Source organism: Siniperca chuatsi, linkage group LG21 (genome assembly GCF_020085105.1).
Source record: "Siniperca chuatsi isolate FFG_IHB_CAS linkage group LG21, ASM2008510v1, whole genome shotgun sequence".
In the NCBI taxonomy this organism is placed as follows: domain Eukaryota; kingdom Metazoa; phylum Chordata; class Actinopteri; order Centrarchiformes; family Sinipercidae; genus Siniperca; species Siniperca chuatsi.
In genome coordinates, this window is record NC_058062.1 from 18,966,380 (window position 1) to 18,984,108 (window position 17,729).

At 40.8% G+C, this 17,729-nt stretch overlaps 1 protein-coding gene across 1 annotated transcript; it reads right to left on the reverse strand.

Annotated features, from left to right (window-relative positions):
- Window positions 1–202: 202 nt before the first annotated feature.
- Window positions 203–17,073, reverse strand: gng13b (guanine nucleotide binding protein (G protein), gamma 13b). The gene is made up of 3 exons (XM_044182238.1): window positions 16,629–17,073; window positions 5,978–6,104; window positions 203–4,148 (listed from the first exon to the last, which is right to left on the reverse strand). The coding sequence occupies exons 2-3, from the start codon at window positions 6,073–6,075 to the stop codon at window positions 4,043–4,045; spliced, it is 204 nt and encodes a 67-aa protein (XP_044038173.1). The 5' UTR covers window positions 6,076–6,104; window positions 16,629–17,073; the 3' UTR covers window positions 203–4,042.
- Between the last annotated feature and the right edge of the window lie 656 nt (window positions 17,074–17,729).

Here is a 17,729-nt window from a genome sequence, read left to right on the forward strand (position 1 = left end):
TCATCCCCATTCTTAAGGCCACCTACATCTGTCAGTGAGCACACCAGACCTACAGTATTTAAATCACAGACTAAATCAAAGATGTAGACAGTGATTCAAAGGTCTGGAACCAGGCCACTCTTATTGTGGATCTGAAAATATACTTGTTATACTTACACAGGTGCACACAAAACACATAAAAAAACCAACCAAGACAACCACGTTGTCTAAAAATCTTCTACTTTATTCAATAAGATCAATGTTTTTGTAAAACATTCAATAAAAAATGATCTTTAATTTATTGCTCATTGTCATCTTTACACTAGGACTTGATCTGATGCATAATATTTTTTTTCCAAAGCACTCTCACAAGGAATACCTATGCTGCTAGATATTTAGACAAGATTTTATGCTGTCATTATAATAGTAATAACATACATACGTACCCACGTTCAGATTATATAAAAACAAACCAAACAAGTAAAGTTACAGTTGCAGAACACAAACAGACAAGGGACAGGCAGACTCAGGAATCGTCTCACGTACTTTTGGAGCTGGGCCGCTGTGAGACTGTAGCGGAGAGCATTTGTTGCTTTTCCAGTGGTGTTGTAAGACCTTAAAAAAAAACGTTTTTAAACCTTTGAATCGTAAAATCATATTGGAAGAGGGAATAAACTTAAGCCTAACACTGGAAAAGCTACAAACCTGAAGCTCAGAACATCAGTTCTTTGTACCGTGGAAGCCATTTTAACAGTCCCCCCTTCATGCATCATGAAATTACAAGGCTATATTTTAACACAAAGCTTTAGCATCATTCTGTCAACTAGTTAACATACATTGTACTTTCCAACACCTAAACTATTAAAATAAATTAAAACATTATGTCCAAAATAAGGGAGGTGCATACTGTACATGCCTCTCAGTGAACAATGGGACTTCTAAAATAGCTCCATTTAGAGTCGTCATGTTGCATATATACTTATTGTTGTACTGGACATCCTAAATTCACTGGCCTCACTTCAAGTACAGCGATACAGTGATAAGTGATTTGCAGTTGTTATTTTGTTCACCAAATGTATTTGAATAAATCTGAAACATGTCAGTATGATTGGATGGGATCTTTGCTTCTCAGACATGTTTTACAGGAAGTAAGAAGTGCAGTTCTAATATAGATGCAACCATGTGTGATAAAAACAAAGACAATTTATTAGCGCATCATGGACCATATAATTGTTCAAACTGAGTTTTAAAAAAGAGGAAAATTAAATATTTGTGGTTACACATATTAGGACCAAAGTCATCCAAGCACTGAGTAGCCTTTAGGGAACTGGGTCATCTTGAAGAAAATGTATATAATGACACTCATTACAGTACTGAGATGATGTGAGGCTCCCCTGTCCCAAGTCATTATTTAGAGAATCCCACATCCTTGCCACTCCTCCCCCCACATTCTCACTAAGCAGTGTGTGTGTGTGTGTGTGTGTGTGTGTGTGTGTGTGTGTTGTTGATCTGCTTGGCCTCAGGCCTGTCTGTGTGTGTGACACAGCTGCATGTGTGTGTGCTTCACAATCCACAAGGGAGCCTAATGTCCAAATTTATGCCCTTTTTTTTTTTTTTTAAAGAATATGCACACATAAACACACAATTACAGCCACATGCACGCACACGCAGGCCAGTCCTGAGGTCAGCTGTGTTCATGCCACGTATTTACATTCTTGTTTTAAGGAAACTGTGTGCAAGGCAGTAGTAGATGGTGATCTGGCAAGGTGTGGTCTTTTTTTTCTTTTCTTTTTTTGGGGGGGGTCATTTTCTGTTGTTTCTTTCAAGTTGGGGTATGAGGAAGAGGGAGTGCAGACACAGGAAATCAAAACTAAGGTGAGAGAAAGGTCTCATCAATAAATAAATAAATAAATAAACAAACCAAGTATTGACCAATAAGTTAATAAGTTAAAGGGGTCTGTCTGTGCATGTGTGGAGAGAGATAGTGTGTGTGTGTGTGCATGATTCGTTTGCATGTTGAGTGTCTGTACGTGTGTTTGTGTGTTGTCCTTAGAGGCTGTAGCTAAGGAGGAGAAGGAGCAGTGAACTCAACCCCAGAGACCCACAGCTTCATTCTGCTCTGACAACACACACAGAGCTGCTATGACACTTTCTGACGTAATGACACTGAAGCAAAACAACACTGCTTGCGGGCTCTCATCTTCAGAATGTATATGTGATAGTCATGCTTTGCAAGTTGTGTGAAATCAAAAATGCATGTGAAAACTGTAGGAGTCACACTGGGGAGATTGCTGTGAAAGCTGAAAACGCGGCTAATTTCGCCGTCATGGTGAACGTTTGTTAATTCATCCGTGTGCTTTCTTTCTGTGTGAAGGTTTCGTTCGGAACAGCAACAAACGACTTTTGTCTATCTGACGCGGTCAGGCGACACTGCATACAAACTAGTTTGTTTCAAGCATACCGACACCTTTAGACAATTAATAAGCTTTTTCCACATAACAAATCCTTGGATTTCATCTGTTTTAACTTTTGGAAGTGTAATTAGTTAACAGTAAATTCATTAATTTGTAAATGCACCATAAGAACCTATAAAGACTTAAAATTGGTAATAAGGATAAATCATACTGTTAGAATGGCTTGCAGTATAGGCATATAATGTATTACAACTGCTCTCATGTTGGATGGGAAATGCTTCGAATGCAGACAGACGCCATTTACACTCAGTCACTTCATTCATCTTGAGTGGATCAGATAGCTGTAAGATATCAAAAAGGTAATTGTAAAAATATCCAAGAGATGGACTGAAATCTAATTGGTCAAACCACTAAATATGAATTATCCACGTGTTCGTGTTAGATTATGGATAATTGTTCAGCTAGCTAGCTGAGCTGTTATTGCTGTAACTAAACCGTTATAGTTCTGAAGCTATTCTTCTTCTGGCGTTTTTGGCCAGTTATCAAACAGCTTCGGGTGCAATCCGATCTGTGATCTGGCCAATGGAGATGCATATATGTAGCTCAGTGTAAATAAAAGTCTATTAAATCGCATCTGGATTTAATCCGGATCCGAGACACTTGTAATGACAAGTGTAAATGAGGCCAAAAATGGTTGAAAAAGCTTTATGATGAAGAACAAGCATCTTACTGTACTTAAAGCAAGCAAATACACATGATCATATACACTGCAGTCATGGGTCTTAATGTCCTTTACATGTAAGTCCTACATTTCTTATAAGGCCAATTTCTAACTTTTGTTGTAAAAAATTGAAACCATAGTTGGTAAGCCAACATAAGCAAATCCTTGGTGTATACGTGAACTGTATATACTGTAAATGATCTTCATTTAATTATGAATCATCATAGGCTCTTATGGATCGTTTAATTTAGTTTTAATGAGGTGTTAACAACTTTAATGTAGTTATTTTGTCAACCACAGACTTGCGCAATCTATTAACTTTCAATTGAAATAGCACCAAAAGTTTCTTTTGGTTTTATGATGAGTCATCATTTTGTAAGAGCAAGTGGTTTATATCTCAACGTGGAACCAAATTCCCCCAGCAGATCTACAGTCAGTCTGGCAGTGAGGATGTGACTCTACAGTTTATTACAACTCATCAAAAAGAGTAGAGTGAGTAGAGATTGTAAAAGAGGAGAGAAAGCTTGCGACTAGCAGCTGCATAAATAAGTCATCATATATCCATATAGCAACATGTAATAGGAGTACTGATCATCGTCGTCATATATCATAGTAATGATGCATTGCCGTGGCAGGAATAAACTTGCAGTGAATGTGTGGCAGTCGGGGAAAAACCCAAAGTTTGGAGTGTGTGAGTGTGTGTCTCTGTCAGTGTGTGTTTCTGTGCCCTTGTTGGGGTGTGTGTTTCGGGGGAAGTTAGGGGATATCAGCTGTTGTACATTCACGGTGAGAGGTTAGGAGGCGCTGTCCTGCCATGGCCCTCACAGGCCGGGTCAGGGGGGCCAGGTTCAGGGGTCATCTGAAGGTGTGTGTGTTGGTCAGGGCGGTTAAAGTTGAAAGATCATGGCAGGGTGGTTGTTGGTTTCTTCTAGAGAAGGATGCACTTTCCTTTCTCCACCCACGGGTTGTTCTTCATCAGCTCCGGGTTCAGGAAGGGATCCTCTGGGACGCCGTCCTCTATCCACTTTACCAAGCTTTGTGGAGAGACAGAGACATTTTTCAAATTCCAGAGGAAGTTGATTTCCACAATCCAATCTCTATCCACATTTCCATACAAGGCAAGAAAGAGAGAGACAATCTGAGCGACTAGAAGCCAGAAGTAACTAATTACATTTACTTCTGCAACTGTAGCTTTTTGTGTACTTAACCAAAGTAGTGTACTTTACAGCAGCTGAAATTACATCTATTATTAAAGGCTACAAATGTTATTGGCTCTCCATAAGGTTTGATACTGGAGAGTAGCCATTCACAATATACATCAGAGACGATTAGATGAGTAATCTGACTTTAGTTTTTACGCTTTGTTGTGTAATTTCCAAATTTTTCCACTTGCATTAAAGAATTGTTTGATATTTTGGGTAATACGCTTATTCTCTTTCTTCGTGAGAGTTGGATGAGAAGATCAAAACCACTCTCATTTCTGCAGGACAAATATGAAGCTACTGCACAGGCAATCGAAGTAACTTCCTGTGCCTATAGGCCCACATATAACCCCCCGTAAAATCACAGCATGTTTTTTGTACACTTCGGTTTTTGTACGGATTAAACAAACAGCATGTTAATTAGTGAGTTTTAGATGTGGCGGATTGGGCGGACAGAGTCAGGCTGGCTGATCTCGGTCTTTATGCTAAGCTAAGCTAACCTGCTGCTGGTAGTAACTTACATATTTACAGACACGAGAGTGATATCGATATGGTATGACCAGTAGCTTATGATAGACATTGCTCTGTAACCAACTGAATTAGTTTCCCGTTTATTCACCCGCCCGAATTCAGTTAATTATCCATAAAGTAACGTTACTTGAGTAAAACAATGCACTCCATCACTGCTTCTCCTATTTTTTGAATCGTTTTTATATTCACAAGAGTTTTACGCAGGGTTTCAAAACACTGACCCTGAATACTTCTGTAATCAACGTGAAAAACAGCATTAGTCAAAAGACAGTCCTCTCTAGCAGTGCTGATGAAGCCTCAGATGGAGTGTTTCTTCTGAGTTTCCTTGATTGGCCCTTAATCTCCTGGCACTGCAGTGAGCGCACAAGACGGACAAAGAGAGTGCTGTACAGAACTTAATGACGGCTGAAGCTTCGTTTAATGCTTCGATGTGCACTGTGGCTGTGACAATAGCCTTCAAGGCATTAGTTAATGAAATCATATCACTGTTTTATTATTGTGGTGGAATGACTAATGCTGTCATATCCAAAATCATCTGTGGGTAGCGTTTATTATATTGGTGTATAATTGAATAAACCACTGAATACTTGAGTTAGCTTGGAAACAGCAGCTGGTTATCTCGAGGTACGCTTACTCACTGGTTCTGGAGCTTTCGACCATATTACACAGCCTTTTTTAGCAGATGGGGTCTGCAAAGTAGTCATGGAACTGTGATTAATGGAACATGTCTGTACGGTAAATATGAAGCTACCATCAACAGCCAATTAGCGTAGCTTAGCACAAAGACCGGGGGAAACAGCTAGCCTGGCTCTGTCCAACGATAACAATATCCACCTACCAGCACGTCTAAAACTCACTATTAACACAACATATCTTGTGCTTTTGTTTCTTTTGGACAGAGTCAGGCTAGCTGTTTCCCCCTCTTTCCAGTCTTTGTGCTAAGCTATGCTATTGTAAGTGAATGAGCAACTTTTTTCATTTTTGTGTCTGTGTACATTTTTTATTTTTTGAGTGTGTGCAGTGTATTTAGCAAAAACTTTATTTTCAACCTAACAGCTACTTATCAAAGTTGTTTTTGGGCTTGAACTCTGTGCAGATATTTGTAGAGCCACTGTGGACTAACTACTCACTCAGTCACTGTTTTGGAGGACTTCTCTCGTTTGAAGGCCAGCTGGTACTTGAGGCTCTCCACCTCCTTCTTCATCTGGGGCAGGTCCATCTCATCCATGGCTGCAGCTTGATGTAGGGCTTTTCTACCTGAGCACAGCGGGAAGGCCAGAGTTATATTTATACAGTACATAACACTGTTAAATAGTAGGCAGACGCACTCAGTGCACCTGTGCCCTGCAGCAAGAACACCACGAAGTACATCTGATTTATAACCGCCGCTAAGTGATTCCACCTACAGGAAGGGAGAATCGAGGCTGTTACAAACAAGTGCTGCCAAAACTGGCAGACCCTCTTAACACCACAGGATACATTCAGTTGCCTTCTTTTGTGTCCTCTGGGCTGCGTGTTTCCACTTTAGGAAGATTTCCACAGCTTTAATGAATATGCCCAATTTAATTACATTTGCAACCAACATGACAGCAGCACATCAATTTTATGCAAATTGTGGTTCATTTCTTGAATATTGCCACCTGTAGTTTGATCATTTCATACCCAGAGTCATGACTGCAGGTTAGAGTAGAGTTGACATTCAATACCTGAAGGGAGGTTGAAGAGAAAATGTTTTGCTTCTGTGCCCAAAAAGAAGAAAAAGGACGGCATGTACTTGTGCTGTGTCCCATTTCTGAACCATTTGCCCTCCATCCTCCCCCTCCCCCATCCTATTGTGTGTGCTTCTGAAATGTAGTGGTGCCCCAACGCAAAACTTCACTCTGTGAGACGGGTGTTTAGCCCTTCTCCTCATCTCCACACACCACCGCATCGAGGGCTATCTGAAGCAAAAAACAGTAAAAGGCAGTAATAGATCTTTAAGCTACATGTCGTCCTCTATTACAGTGATTCCGAAGCAGGGGTAGTTGTACTCCAGGGGGTACTTCTGCAGTTGTTAGGGTGTACATGGAAAGACCGTGGAGTAGCTCAACTCATATGAAAAAGTCAGCTGAAACACCAGCACACTACATGTTGTGATTGAGTGCATGAAAGCTAGTTAGCAAGCGAGGAGAGAATTCTACCTTTGAAACATGGGGAATGGTTCGGTGAGTAGTGGAACAAATCTTATGGTATGCACAACTGAACACCTAGGCTGGCCTGCGTATGCATGGGGATGAAGCAATGAAGCTAATTTAGAATTTCATCAAGATGCCACAGCCAGGATTTGGACAAACAACCTTAATCATCCTATTTCAAGTGATAGTTTTTCTGAGGCTCGGAAGTGAGTAAATTACGGAGCCGTTGTGCCGTGTAATGCATAAGAGCCAGTTTGTGTGCTTTCCACATAGCAGTCCCTTGTCATTTAATGGCCTCAGTGAGGCAAGGAGTGTAGTAGACACTTACAGCTATCATTTACAGCTGACAGGAAGAGTGTTGCAGGGAGGGAGAGGACGTAAGTTAGTATATTATCTATATTCCTCCGCACAGGTTGTTTATGATACCAGCACTTCTGAGATATTTTGAAGATTGGATTTTCCAGGCAAATCTTGTGCTAAGATCTTAAAACTGTATACAAAAATCTGAGCCACCCAGCCAGCATAATACAATCAGTACTCCCTCTACACAACCTGTAGAGATTAATGCATCAGCAATATGCACTTTAACAGGTCGTCCGCACTGCAAGTTTAATAGGAGGAAACGCAATTAGCAAAAGACTAAATCCATCCTATGGAGATTAAACTGCAGTGCATTTTATTACGTCATAGGTTAGAAGCTGTAATTGAAGTTGAAGATTGAGTATTGTATGAGAAAACTGTACAGAACATGAAATTGTATCATATATCATGTAATTTATCATCACAATATATATTATATAGCTCTGTCTGTATGTTGATGAGAGAATAAACACTAAGATATTTCTACAGTAGCAGCTGAGTGATTGAAATATTTTGGCCCTTTTACTTTTTACTTTTATTTAATGCAAAATGTATGGTTTCTATACTTACTTAACCAAAATGTGACAGGATTATTATTTGTGGAAACTAAAATCATGATGTACAGTTATATTATGTTATCAGTGTAGCCTTCTAGTGCACTTCAACCTTGGCCGAGAGGGAGAAAGACAGATGTAACTAGGTCAAAGTCATTGCAAACTACAGCTAACTGCAGGCCTGCACTTCTGTATAAATGTGCTGTGGCATTCATGTTACCTGTAAAGAGGACTGAGCCACAGATATGTTTCTCAAAATCTTTTTTGGATCTTAGAACACTCGAAGCTGCATTAAATGAATACTTCCACATTTTCTATCCAAGACTGAGACAAGAAGATTGATATCACCCTTGTGTCTGAGTTAAGTACGGAGCTAGAGTCGTGACGTGGTTAGCCTAGCTTACTGTACCATAAAGAGTAGAGAGAGGGGGAAAATAGCTAGCGTGACTTTGTCCAAAGTGAAAAAAATCCACGTATCTTGTTTGTTTATCCCTACAGAAAAGAAAAAAAAACAACAAATTATGGTTTTATGGGGAGTTACTTGCTTGAACTATTTCTAGGCGAACAACAGCCAGGTGCAGTGACTGCACACAGCTTCCAAAGGTATTTACAAACTTTGGACAGAGCCAGGCTAGCTGTTTCCCCCCTGTTTTCAGTCTTTATGCTAAGCTAAGCTAAACAATGACTCTTGCCACTTAACGCATAAATATGAACACAAATAATTGGACTTGAATTTGTAACTCAGGATACTGCAGCCAAGAAAGCCAAACATGCAATATTGCAATATTGTCTTCATTCTCTTCCGCTGCATCTTTTTCTTTGTCTGTTCCTCCCTCCGTCCCTCTCTCACTGCCCACCCACGCTCTGTATCCACCATACCCTCTCAACAATACTCTTCCCCTTTTGCGTGTGTACTTGTGTTTGTGTACCCTCGAGTGTATGTGTGTGTGTGTGTGTGTGTGTGTGTGTGTGTGTGTGTGTGTGTGTGTGTGTGTGTGTGTGTGTGTGCCTGTGTGAGTCATTTGAGTATTCGGGTGAGCCGAGTGCTTGTCTAGTCTGCACTCAGAATCGATTTCACTGAGGTGCTTCAGCACAGAAACAACAATGGTATTTTTAAGGGACATTAAATAATACTTCATATTATGCAATTGTCCTTTATGACAGTTTAGTGAGTGAGGGGGCATTTTGAGGCAGGAAATAGCAGCTCTGAATTCAACACCTACTTCACCACATGGTCAGGACGCTAATGAAGTACATAGACCATAACAATACAATAGACATTTGTTGTATTTTTATTTAAATGGCTCTGAAACTCTTTACTTCTATTTTTACCCAAAGGCAGTGTAGTTAGAATGGTGGTTAGAAAAATGGGAAAAATATACAGTAAAAATAAGGATCTAATAATAAAAAAACATACTTATAAACATGCTTTTATCCTACATACGTCACATATTAGACAGTAATCTTCCATACCAGAATACATTGTAAATTTTGCCTGTTAAATGAATAGTTACACATTTTGGGAGATGCACTTATTCACTTTCTTGCTGAGAGTTATATGAGAAGATCAATACCACTCTCATGTCTGTACAGTAAATGATGACTTCAGCCAGTGAGCTTAGCTTAGCATAAAGACTGGAAACAGCCAGCTCTGTGAAGGTAACAAAGTCCACCTACCAGCACCTCTAGACCTCTGATTAACACGTTATATAGCTGCTATAGCTTGCTGTTTCCCCTTTTTTCAAAAGAACAATCATTTTTATATTCCAGATCGTCAATATTTAAGCAACCTTAAGCAATAACTGGCAGATAATGATTTTTCCTTCCTCAAAATGGATATTTAAGACGTTGGAACAGAACTAATCAATCATCTGTCTGAACATCTAAAAGCCTTAGGCGTACATTTAAATGGATGGCTGTTTTCAACTACACACCGTAACTGTTTTTTATTTAAATGTCTTGGTCCTAACGACAACAATAATTACTGCTTCATAAAAAGTGATTCAAGACGAGAGACAAGAAAAGGTTGAGACGGGCAGTGAGAAAGACAGAGAGAAATGACGTAGTGAGGTGTGTGAATGTGTGTGTCCTTTTGTGAGTTTGAGGAAAACACCAGGTGCAGTATTACATGACAAATTGTGTGTCTTACCAATATTAGACAGAGAGGCAGAGAGAGGCAGAGCGATGTCCTGGCTGAGATCAGGCTTCAGTGGCATCCTCCAGAGACGACAGGAGAATTGAATGCTTTCCTCTTTCTAACTCTATCACTCACCATCTCCTTCATCCCTATTTTCCCCTCTCTCCCTCTTTCCCACTTTTACTTCTATTTGTCAGCTTAATCCATCTGTTTCCCGGCCTCTACCTCCCTAGCTGTCTCTTTTTCTCGCTTCTTTCTCTGCCAGTGTCTCTGTTTGTCTGCTGTTTTTTGTTCATTTTTCTTAATTCATCTCATTCTCGCTCTTTTTTTCCCCACTCTTTCTCCGCCTCAGTCTCTATCGCTATCTTTCTGAAAGAGGGATGCACCAAGTTTTAGGGTAGACTGGTCTTAGGACGTAAAGGTGGAGGGTGATGTCACACCGTGTATAGCTAAAAATCACTGCCAGAAAATGCTAAATCAAACTGAGTCAACTATATGATTTAATATTATGTAAGTGCAGTTTTTTAGCATGATATCATGTAAGTGGCCTTGACGTGCATATTTAAGTTCTAATTTTAAAATAAGTCAACTTCAAACATTTAAAAAGCCAGCTGGAGGCAGCGTTTTCAACCTACTCATGAAGCTAACGTTAGTTTAATTAGCTAGCTACAGCGCTAAACTTCACGAGCAACAGTTGTCATTTCTTAACAAAATCGACGGTTGCCAGCTAGAAATGAGAAGCATGCTTTTGTCTACCTCTGTCTGACATCAAGGATCAACTATTTGAGTGGTGAATCTGCCACCATCATTGTATTTTGCATATGGAGGGCCGAAGTCATGACGTCACGTCCAGGCTAGCCTTTGTTCCACTAGCTTGGTGGTGTGTTCATGAGGTTTACTTTACTCTTAAGGCAAATCTGCATCCAATACAGCAGTTGCAATTAGAAAGTGAAACCTTCGTGATTTTAACAAAGTTAAACAGCGTTTACAATGTTAGAACAGAAAGCTTGACAGGTGTAGCAACAGTAACAGGGGCAGGTTTAGCGAACGGTCAATTGCTGCCTGGATTATGTTAACAGGCAACCTTTTTTTTATAGAGAAGAAGGTGTTGTTGTTTTGTTACGCACACAAATTGAAGGTTGACATACAAAGCGAAAGACCGATTCACATCCTGAGTACAGCGTATGGTTAGATCTAGGCGACAAAAGCACTTTGGTTAAGGTTAGGGAAAGACCGTGCTTTAAGTTAATAAAGTAAACACGTCATGTCTTGTGCACCTGGATGACGTCACTGTTGACTTCAGAATTGAACCGAGACCGAACCTAATCTTAATCAAGTGCTTAATATAACCATAAAAAACTTTTGTCATGCCATAGTGCTGTGAGTGTATATTTTATGAAAAGAATGAAATACATTGCATGCTCTATGAGCACAGAAGAGCGCCCAAAACATCCATGATCAGAAGCAGGAAGTCTGAGAAATTCTTTACTTGTGTGTCACCATCTTGGGAGCACACTATCCATTTCTCATTGTTGACAGTCTCCTACAAAATGAGTGTGTTCCTGTAAGAGAAATTCATATGTAAATCAAAATGTGTCTTCAACAAGTACCATAAAACTTGAACTTATTTGACATTATTAATCGATAAATAATGATATTTCTGTGATCTGTGATGAAACTACTGTAATTACAATATTTGGCTATAAAAAGTAGGCTTATGTAGGTAATGTATGAATACATTAAATCAAAGTGATGTTTTTAAACAATGTTGTCCCTCCTTTTCTCCTCTCACTCATCTGTCTTCCTGCCTGTATCCATTATATTCTCCCCTTTCTCTTCTCTCTCCATCATTTACCATTTCCATTGTCCTGTCTCCCTCTCCTTTTCAAATTACTCTGTCATGTCCTGCTCTGCCTCTTAGTTTTGGTTTTTCTCAGTTTCATGTTTTCTATTAATGTTTCCTGTTTTATTTTGAAATATTCTCCCTCTCTCATGTGTCTTGTAGTTTTCCTTTTTATCTTTGATTGCTTGCCCTTATTGGTTTCACCTGTGTCTCGTTGTCTCCCCTCCCTGAGTGTATTTAGTCTGTGTTCTTCCTTTGTTCTGTGTCAGATCGTCTATGTACATGGTGTCAAGCGGCCTGGCCTTTGTTCCCCGTGTTTGTTCTTGGACTTATTGCGTGTGTTTTAGGATTTCGTCTGCTTCCTCTTGGACTCATTTACCTGTTCGGACTGCTCTCCTGTTTTTTTGTTTTTTTTATCTCTGCCTGCCTGACTTGCCATGTAAGCCTTATGTTCTCTATTAAATCATTGATCTGTACCTGCTCTGCCTCCGGCATCTGCATTTGGGTCCTGTTCCCTTGTATTCCCTGTTACCCTGCTTGACAAACTGCAACACTTTGCCTGCCATTTACTCAGTACCCACTCATGTACATATAGCTATGTTTATCTTGTGCATCTCAGCCACCAGCTAATTAAAACCTGAGCAAACGTTAAGCCTTAGACATCACTCAATGGAAACATTTTACTAATAAAAACTGAAATCATGGAAGGACTCTACTGTTGTGCAGCCATGTGGCTTACTGTTGTCTTACAGTGTAAGGTTTAAATCAAAAAGATTGGTTGAGGCAGGATTCCCCTCTGCCATATTCACACTTTCTTCCTTTCATTGCTCTCGGATATCTGTTTTACGTCTGTTTCCTGCTGTCTTCCACAGATGCCTCCTCACTAAGAGCTCCCTGTCCATTTTCACAAACTTCCAACAGCTAATCCTTTACTCCACACATTAGCGGTCTCTGTTCCTCTTTCTCTCTGCCAGGAGTTAGTCATGTTCAATTATGGTTGTTACTGATAAAACCTTCCAAAATAACATATTCCACCTAAACCAGCAGTCATATTTAAAGGTGCTCATGTAGTTTATTAAAACACCAATTTATCGTTGACACATTTATTGTGATCCCTTGATAAAATTACTATAAACCAGTCTCATAAACCCTTGTCTGCTTACGGTCACATGGACAACATTGGCTTCCTCAAAGGTTCTCTCGCTTTACTGAAGAGGATAAACATGATGGAAGTCTTCTTTCCGCTGGAATTCCATCATCTGCCATCAGGAGAAACTAAAAGCTTTGCTTTTTGTTCACACCGGATGTAGTAAGGATGTGTATTGGCTGTAGCCTGCTTGCTGGCTTTTGACTTCTATGTTTATGTGTTCGTTGGACATACGTAGAATCCACAGAAGATACACGGTGGAGATACACTGCAAGCGGTCTTAATAATAATGGGCTTTGTAGCAGTTCTGTACATACAACATTGGGTGTCCAAATTAAAATTTTGACCTGATGATGGAGCTAGATGTAAAGTTAAGAGATCACCAAAGTTATTACAATTCATCCCGAGGGGGACACAATTGCATGTGTACCAAATGTATTGTGGCAATCCATCCAATAGTTATTGAGACATTTCACTCAATTTCATGTCAACATCATGGTGACGCTAGAGGAAAAGTCAAAGGATCACCACAGTCAGTGGGATTCATCCTCTGGGGACCATTAATGTCTGTAAAAAAAAATGTCTTGGCGATCCATCCAATTGTGTTGAGATATTGCAGTCTGGAGCAATGTGGTGCACCGACTAAACAACAGACTGACCACCGTCATTGCCATCTTGAGAGCCACGCTGCTACTATGGCTAAAAAGCTTGAATGTTCTTAATCTGCTGTACTGAATCCCAGTGTACTGTGTGATGTGTTTTCCTCAGCTGAGCTGCTGAATCACTGTAAAAATAAACTTGAATTCAATTTGTACATATTCTGTTTACCATCTGAACCAGGCTTTGTCTATGCTTTCCATAAATCTGACTTAGAGCCAAGAACTAATTATTAAACGCAGTGCAGTCTTCATGGTCTCATTTTTGCATTTCTACTTACATTAGAAGTCAAAGGTAACTGATGTAATCCAGTTTAAACCTAACTTAAACCCAACTTTCAAGCACTTCAATAACTGTGTAATAAATGTTGGTTGAGAGTTCAGAGCAGCAGTGTGTGGTGTTTGGTTGAGGTCTGGGTGTGTATGCAGTGGTTGCTGTGGCGGATATGGAGCTGTAAGTCTAAACTGGGACACTTTGCCATGACGGGTTTGCCTCAAGATTATGCTGAGGTATTATGGAAGAAGAAGTTAATTACATTTGCTTTATTAAAAAGTATTCTTTGAGATCTCCTAATCAAACTTTTTCTTCTTCTGTACTTGAAGACACTTCAGGCCAAATCCAGTAGCTCCAGCGTGTTTTGCCACAGGTAATTAATAACTCACCGGGCCTCGGAAATTTGTTGTTCAGTCATATTGTGGCACGACATCCAAAAGGCTGTTGTGTATTTGTGTGTGTGCTGCTTTTAAAAGATAGGTTTGGGTGGGTGTGTGGTGGGGACTGTGGGATGGTTGTTTTAGGGGGAGGGTATGTAGGTCGCATGGTGATTTGGGTCAAAAGCATCCAGAGATTAACCTCTACCCCCTGTCTCCTCCGCTGTCTTCCCAGCCTCACATGGTCATATGCTGCCTGTGTGCATGTGTCAGTGGCGCAGGTGGCAGTTTTAGGTGAGCCGCTACCAATGCTTAATGTGCTGAACCGCTCTGTCTGGATTCTGTGATGATGGCAGAGATAGCAGCTTGAAGGAGAAACCAAAGGTGAAAGGGACAATTAAAAAAAGTGAGTGAGTGAAAGAGGCAAAGACAAAGAGAAGAGGATAAGGCAGAGAAGGAGTGATACAAGGCAAAGAGACAGATGAAGGGAAACAGTGTGAGAGACTCTTCTTGCCTCTATAGCTACTGCATTGTAAATAGAGACTAAAAATAGAAAGGAACAGGCAGAGCTCCTCTGACCAACTGAGAGTGGAGACTAAGAAAGAAAGAAGAGGCTCCTTGCCGTTAAACTGAGGAGGAGATGCTGCGGAGGATAATAAATGCCAGTCGCTGACAGAATATGTTTGAGCTTTTACAACCAGCCGATCTGCTCTGCACTTCAATGAGCTCTGAAGCGACTGGGACCGGTCCAGCTGATATCACACCAGCACGGCCCTCCCTACATGGGGAAATGTCCAGTCGATCAGATGTGATCAATATAGGCTAGAGCAGGACTGGATGGAATAATTGTTTTTTGTGTGCGTCAGGACACACTAAGGTCAGCCGTTATATATATGCCCGACTGTTAAGGAACCCAATCTGAGTTCTTTAATCTGTCCTTAAGTGTGTTTGTGGGTGTGTGTGTGGCCCCAACAGGTTGAAGAGGAGACTCAGAGCCAAGGGCGGGGCCCGAGAGGTGGCATGGGCCCCCCCTGGAATATGATTGGCCACACCTGGTGCCCCCCCAACAAGAGTCAGAAGGTACTAGGCAGTAGGCTTGTTAGTATCATGGATGGATTACTGAACGGTAGGCCCGTTCAGTAATCCAGACATAAAACAACCACTAAGAGACACAAAATGACTATAAGCACATGCGAAACAACCACAAAGACAAGCAAAACGACTACAGAGAGATGCAAAACGCCTACAAAGAGACACAAAATTACCACAAAGAGACGCAAAACAACTACAAAGAGACGCACAATTACCACAGACACAAAACGACTACAAAGAGACGTAAAACGACTACAAAGAGACACAAAATGACTGCAAAGACTACAAAGAGACGCAAAACGACTACAAAGGGACACAAAATGACCGCAAAGAGACACAAAACGACTACAAAGAGACGCAAAACTAACACAAAGCAATGCAAAATGGCTACAAAGAGACGCAAAATGACCACAATCGAAGCAGACATTTTGTGTCTCTTTCAGTCTGGGTGTGTTGTTCCTATGCAGGAGGGGTGGGGGGGCTTTTATATGTCTGTGTCTCATAATGTAAATGGTTGTAGGCTACTTGGAGTTACAAATAGCAGCTATTTATTGATATTTTATATTGGAAAGTTGTGAATTTGACATTAATTTATTAAACTGAATAAACAATGGTAACTATTAGTAATATACAGTTTATTATTGCCAAGAACCAGGACTTTAAATGTGAATCTTAACACATTTTTCATTTTACAAATAAGACAAGGATCTTCTATCCTTAAAACAGGGTCAGGTGAGGCCAGAGAAAGAAAAGAAACAGAAAAGATAGAGGAGGAGGAGGAGGAGGAGGAAGTGCAGAGGAGAAATGTAAATTTATGTAATATTCGTGGGTTCCATATGGCCCAGTATTGAGGTGTGTGTGTGTGTGTTGGGAGGTTGGAGGCGGACAGCACAAAGTGTGAAATCGTACACCCAGGTTGTTGCACTTTGTGAAGTACACTTAATAGACTACTGATGACATACCTGCATAGTGAGCACAGTCTAAATGATTATTTTTGCCTCTAATAAATGACATCTAGAAATTCATTTTTTGAGCCAGTTTGCTGCCGATCGAAATGCTTTTTTGCTGCAGAAAGGCCTGGGATTATGATATTACAGGAGACCCCACTGTGTTGGCACAACGCTGAAGGACTATAATTGTACAATGTGGCAAAAAGACATCTCTTACCTCAGTGATGCGCCGGTGGAGGCTGTTGCTCTTTCCAAGTCTGACCGGTGCAGTTAAAGCGGAGGAAGGGCAGAGAAAACAGCTGGACCGACTCTCGGATAGAATATTTTATTACCCTATAAAACAAATAACAGCAGACTTAATGTCCGCAGACTTTGTTTATCTCGGGGAGGCGGTGCGCACTCAGTATCCACTGGAAAAGATGAAGGATAAAATCCGCAGTCTCCGGAGTAAAACAGACGATGACGACCAGTCTGAGGCTGTCTGGAGTGCTGGAGGAGTCTCTTCTTGCCCCGTAGTCTGCCCGCTAGTCCGATCTGTTGTTGCTGCAGAAGCTGCCCGAGAATGAGGGGAGGGAGGGGGGTAGAAAGCGGACAAGAGTTAACGAGCCTGGCCGGTGCGCGCTCCGCCGTTCACTGCTCGCTTCCCTGCTGGGATCCTCCTATATGGAGCGTCCGTGCGTGCGTGTGTGTGTGTGTGTGTGCGCGCGCGTGAGTTAGTGTGAGAGAGAGAGAGAGAGAGAGAGAGAGAGAGAGAGTTCCCTGTGGATGCGTTTAGAGAGTTGCCCAGGCGAGGGGAGGGAGGAAGCAGGAGGAGGGGGTGTTTAAGTAGGTACCACAGTCAAGGAAGGAAGGACTGCAAACTGTCTTTGTGTGTGTGTGTGTGTATGTGTGTGTGTGGACCCTTTTTTTTGCCCCCATTGCCAGACTCTGGATTTCTTCCCTAATATGGCCACTTATAGCTCCATCTGCAAAAGGCAGATTTAGGTTCTCACTGACAGAGGGGGGAAACATATTTGGGTTTGTCTTTTTGCACATATGTGAAATACATATGAGAAGCAGACCTTTTCAGGTAGCTTCCTTCCAGTTAGCAGCAGAAACATCTCTCTTGGCATGTGGTCTTTTTATGGCGATAACCGAAACTTGATACTGCCATGGTATACAAAGTCAAAACAATCCAACTGATGTTATTCCACTGTATATTTACTGAAATTATTATATCAGTATCATTTTTCAAATATTTTTTTGATGTCCAAGGGGAATACAAGTCAGTGATGGTTTGTTGAGATCAACAAAAAGAGGACCCAAAAAAACTGTAGTT

Coding starts and splice junctions, on each gene's coding strand:
- gng13b (XM_044182238.1), bottom strand. CDS start 6,075: ATGGATGAGATGGACCTGCCCCAGATGAAGAAGGAGGTGGAGAGCCTC. Junction 4,149..5,977: donor TCCTCCAAAACAGTGACTGA/GTGAGTAGTTAG, acceptor CTCTCCACAAAG/CTTGGTAAAGTGGATAGAGG.